Source organism: Gloeophyllum trabeum (genome assembly GCF_000344685.1).
Source record: "Gloeophyllum trabeum ATCC 11539 unplaced genomic scaffold GLOTRscaffold_00127, whole genome shotgun sequence".
Lineage (NCBI taxonomy): Eukaryota > Fungi > Basidiomycota > Agaricomycetes > Gloeophyllales > Gloeophyllaceae > Gloeophyllum > Gloeophyllum trabeum.
The window spans coordinates 1-4,774 of NW_006920536.1; the positions used below are offsets into that span (position 1 = coordinate 1).

At 54.7% G+C, this 4,774-nt stretch overlaps 1 protein-coding gene across 1 annotated transcript; it reads right to left on the reverse strand.

Annotated features, from left to right (window-relative positions):
* Positions 1-440: 440 nt before the first annotated feature.
* GLOTRDRAFT_134366 (uncharacterized protein) lies at positions 441-1,233 on the reverse strand (the record flags this gene model as incomplete). The annotated part of the gene is made up of 2 exons (XM_007873361.1): positions 441-1,001; positions 1,111-1,233. 2 exons carry the CDS (start codon positions 1,231-1,233, stop codon positions 441-443), a joined length of 684 nt encoding a protein of 227 aa, XP_007871552.1.
* Positions 1,234-4,774: the final 3,541 nt, after the last annotated feature.

Consider the following 4,774-nt stretch of genomic DNA (forward strand, 5'->3'; position numbering starts at 1 on the left):
AGATGTGCTCAGGGCGAAGGCTTCCAAAGAAGTCAAAAGATTCTTGAAGCAGGAGTACATTGTTGCAATTGTTTCCGGGCGATGGTGGGCGATGGTGGTCAAGGTGCGAATTGGGGGGGATGTGGTTGAAGTCGGACTTATATGTTCTCACGGCAGGTGCCGAAGACCATAATCGCGCGGTTCGAAATGCTTCTAGGCCCGCTGCCTGCACTGCAAGACGGTGCGAGACTACCGAGCGTACAGGGCTACTTTGGAATGATAAGGATACAGAACGAGCCAAAGAAAAAAATCAAAGCGAAAATATTGAGGTGTGGCGTCTCCCCCCGCCGGACACTCGCTCTACTCTACAAGGTATGAGCCCCATCCCTCTATTTCATACCCGTCAATGCGGTCTGGTGAATCATGTCCGTGTGGTGTTCTCAGGGGAGAATCTAGTAGGGCTAGTGTACCCCATGTAGTGCCTCGACAGCGGAGGTGTCGAGCTGTTGCCTGGGATCCTCGACCTCTCCGTGGCCTCGTTGATGAAATCCAGGGTGAAGTCTTGGAGAGCCCTGGGCGTCAGGGGGCGACCTGTTCCGACCGACGTCACCCTTGGTCCTGCGAAGGACGTATGAGTTTTCGCCGCCCGCCTCTCCGGGGACAACGGTGGACGAGCCGTCGTCATCAGTCGGTGTGGTGGGGAGGAGGTCGTCAGACGCAGTAGGTGAGGTATTGCACGTTCCGACTTCGACGCTGCTCGTCGTAATCTCAGGTCTTTTGCCTTGCATATCTCGGTTCGTAGGATGAACGGCGGCTGCAAATACATTCCCTGCTCCATCGGGGAGATTTGTGAGTTCGGCCAGCATGCTCCACCACTCCTCCTGTGTGACTTCTTCGTCGAGCGCCGCGAGGCCGCACTCGACGGTAGGCAATGCATCAAAGACATGGTCAATACGCGGTAGGAAGTGAGCCAACGTGGTAGTGTGTTTCACAAGCCTGACTTCCTCTGATGGATGCGAGGACTAGCTTTTGGACGCTGCGGATCTTCGTCGAGGTCAGTTATACGTTTCGCTGCCTCGGGGTGCAACACATGACGGATTCTTATCAGCCGTGCAATCGAAAACAATTCACAACCAGTGAGTGAGCCTCCGTCAGGTCGTCACCTCCTGTGTTAATCGGGGACGACATGGCCTGTTGACTACTGAGGCAAGTAGCCTCAGCCTTCGTGAAGAGGATGTCGATGACTGTCAGCATCGTGATAGAGTGAGTCAAAGATGGGCAGCGGACAGTTGTCAGCTATAGCAGTCGAGGTAGGACCACTGGCGATGAGCACTGATTACGCTGCTGCTTTTCGGCAAGCGCCGGCCTATATGCATTCCTGAACTATACAGAACCCTAGGCTGAGGAGGCTGCAAACTCCTTCGCCCTGCCTGTAACTATTCAGTCCGATATGTGTTACCCTCTTACACCGGTATGTGCGACGGTGCACCTCGGTACCCGCCAGGTCCCTTCCTCTAATTGGTACAGAAACTTTGGTCCTACGTGACTTCCGCTACTATCCTGATGGCTGGGAAATGACATTCTTACCCGACCGCCTGCTGTGGTGACCGTACTGGCCATGTTTCCCGTGTCATCTCATTGCTCACTATGAAATGCAACAGATGGGGATGTCGTCTTCCTATCACCAATATATTCGCCTTTTCGATCATAAGCCGTCAAGCAAGGAGATTCAGGAGCATGTACGGTGAAACCGCCTCATACATTCCACCCTGTCATTTGGCGTACATATACACTAGTCTTACGCCACCTCCTCATGTCCTAGTTTAGGTGTTAATGATGCCGAGTCATCCCTCGTCTACTGTGACCATATTCAGAAGAAAATACCAGTAATTCTTCCAGTCTCGTCTTCTGACTCTTGGTCCTTACGCCGCTAAGAGCGGCTACAGCAACGGCGCATTCCTCGGCCTGTAGCTAGTGAGGACAACGTCATATTCTGAATCGGATTACAATGGCTCACCTCAAGGATTCGACCCTCTATTGTCTTCCGTCGTGAACATGTAGATAGTCACAGGTCATTCTTGACCCGGTCTGCGGACACGGTCAAATGCTTGTCGCTGAATGCTCGATAAGTGGTCCGCCACCACACGGCAATTCATGAAGCATATCTTCAACTCAAGCGTTCTAACGCTGTCTAGATCCATAGCATCAGCGGAGACCTGAACGACATACCAACTACGCCATCCGTGAGCGATACCAACAGTCCAGTTAACGCTCCTATCCCGCTCGAGAGTGTCCAGTACTTTATCTCACTGTAAGGTCTTCAGGCCTCCGGCATCTACTTACAAGCACCTCAGTCTCTCAGGGGACGTAAACGGAACGGAACCTTAAAGCGAACAAACTCCGAATCATCTTTGGCAAAATATCCACCGATCAACACAAAAGCATGGGTTACCATTGACTGAAACCTACAAGCGCATTGACCCTCGCCCTCCAGGCCAATTCGAACCCGACTCGTTCCAAGCCGTTAAATGAACGCATCGACAGTGGGTCCGTACGGGTCACAACAATAGTGTATCACGCTTGGCTGAGACACGCATGGACACAAGGCGGCCGCCACTGCCGCGCTTTGATTCCGTTTCATAGGTATTTAAGGCAGGAGTGGAGAGCACAGATGGTATCCACTACTCCCCTCTCGCACTCCGATACATGGTTTCGGGCCTCGTCTTCCCTTTCACCGCTCCTGCGCTTGGACTATGGACGCCAACACCCCCGTCTTGTCTGTCTCGCAGGAGTATTGTGAAGGACGTGACGGTGCTGCATGCGCCCACCATCGGACCCACCGACGTTTAGTTTCTTCAAGGCATGTACCCAGTTATCTGCGATGTAGCTAATGGCTCCGGTAAGTCAGCAGCCGTCTCTCAGGGAACAGTCCATAGCACACGCGACATATAATAGCTTTCCGGTCGCATCACCACTTCCACTTTACAGGCCCACTTGCCCAAGAGAGGCAAGAAGAGGCCAGTCCAATTGGAGCGGACAGCGCTGTTCTACCCATCTCCGGACAAACTGTGCCTGGTCTGAGCGTGCACCCTAGGCATGCGTGGCAAGTTAGCTTCACGGGCGGACTTCACGAGAGATCGGTAGGACGGGTGAGTCCTCCAGGAGGTGGACTATCCTGTCTTACCCATCTCCGGGAAATCGGCGCGGGTCGCATGCCCTGGTCGGGCTTCACGCCGACCCCTCCAGAAATGGGCACCTTGTCCCTGTCCAGCCAGGGAGAGTCGGGGACTCGGCACCCACCTCCCGGCGAAAGACAGTCTGCGAGCAACCCGATTCCCCAGAGACAGTATACGAATCGGACGGTCCATGGGCTCCTCCGGGTCGCCTGTACGTCTCCGCGGAATCGGCGCACAGCGAGTATGCATGTATGCGCGACACGGAGTTAACCTTCCGCGAACACCCACAGGAGGGTGGAAGAACCGGGACGTGCTCGCGCGTGTCCAGGGGCCGCGGTTGCGTGCACGAGTTCGCATGAAGCTGCCTCCCCGGAGATAGGTCACGAAATATCCTTTCTCTCCAAGGGACAGTGTACTTCGTTGACCCATCTCCGGGGGATCAGAGCACGATATGCTCGATGCCGTGCCCAGCTCGCGGCCTATCACCCCGGGACAGGCAGAAGATACCAGGGCGTGCTCGAGCATGTCCAGTGGTCTTCGTCTCTCCCTGGGGGTACAGCATTTCGTAATGGACAGGCCTGCTGTTATTCACGATTTAACACCCCGGGCCGTCTTCCCTTCCCCAGGAGCGTGACGTTTCGTCCTGCCTGTACCAGAAAGTGGAAAGCGCGAAGATGAGGTGTCTGAGGTTCCACGCACACCGGACGGCAAGCCAGACGAAGTTTTGAACGCGAGACTTCATCTGGCTATCCCTCTGCCTGTGCTGAACCCCGATACCGCTCTCTGGCGTCACGGCGACAGGCGCTCGCCTGTCAGCGAACGCCGTCCTGACCTCACGGATACAAGCCAACTCGCCTGACACATCAAGTCACAACATACGCTCTCCCTCCCTGGAACTGGAACACCGTGTGTGTTAGTGCAAGGGGAGGGAGGACCGCGCCCCAAATCTCGTCGCTTCGTCTGAATCCTGAATCAGATATATACAAAGATGCTCACCTAACGCGGGCCACTGACACGTCGACCCCCCTCCCCCTAATAGCGCAAAGACCAGCCGTACCACACCCGAATCCCTCTGAGCGGCGAATACGGTTTTGGTACGGCCGGTTTCAGCGTCAGCCGAGTCTATCAAGTCCGAAGAGCGTGGGCAGTGTGGGACGGGCGTACTCTGGAGGAGTGATGCCTACGCTGGAGGGATTTGCGGATATGTAACGGGATGGGGAGGACGAAAAGGAAGAACGGGGATGGAGAAGATGTATACTGTCATGGTGGAGAGAAAAGGAGTGGACAAGACCGGGTTGAGGCCGATTTTCGATGCCGACCGGAGGGGTCTGCATGAGACGAACTATGCTGGTTGATGGTAGCGGGGACAGGATCCGGCGCCTTCGATACCTAGCATGTGTATTCTACGTCTGCGGATGTCGATCTATCGATACATACTGTATGACAACAGCAGTTTTAACATCGTCCCTAGTTCTGCGCCGGGTTCAGCGAATGATACTGGAGACCCGGGGACAGTTAAGACCAGGCGACGCACCTTACATCGATGCCTGATAAATAACCCGACTATGTGAAATTCACCCCCCATGCAACGTTGATATAAACACGACCTCGTCCCCATT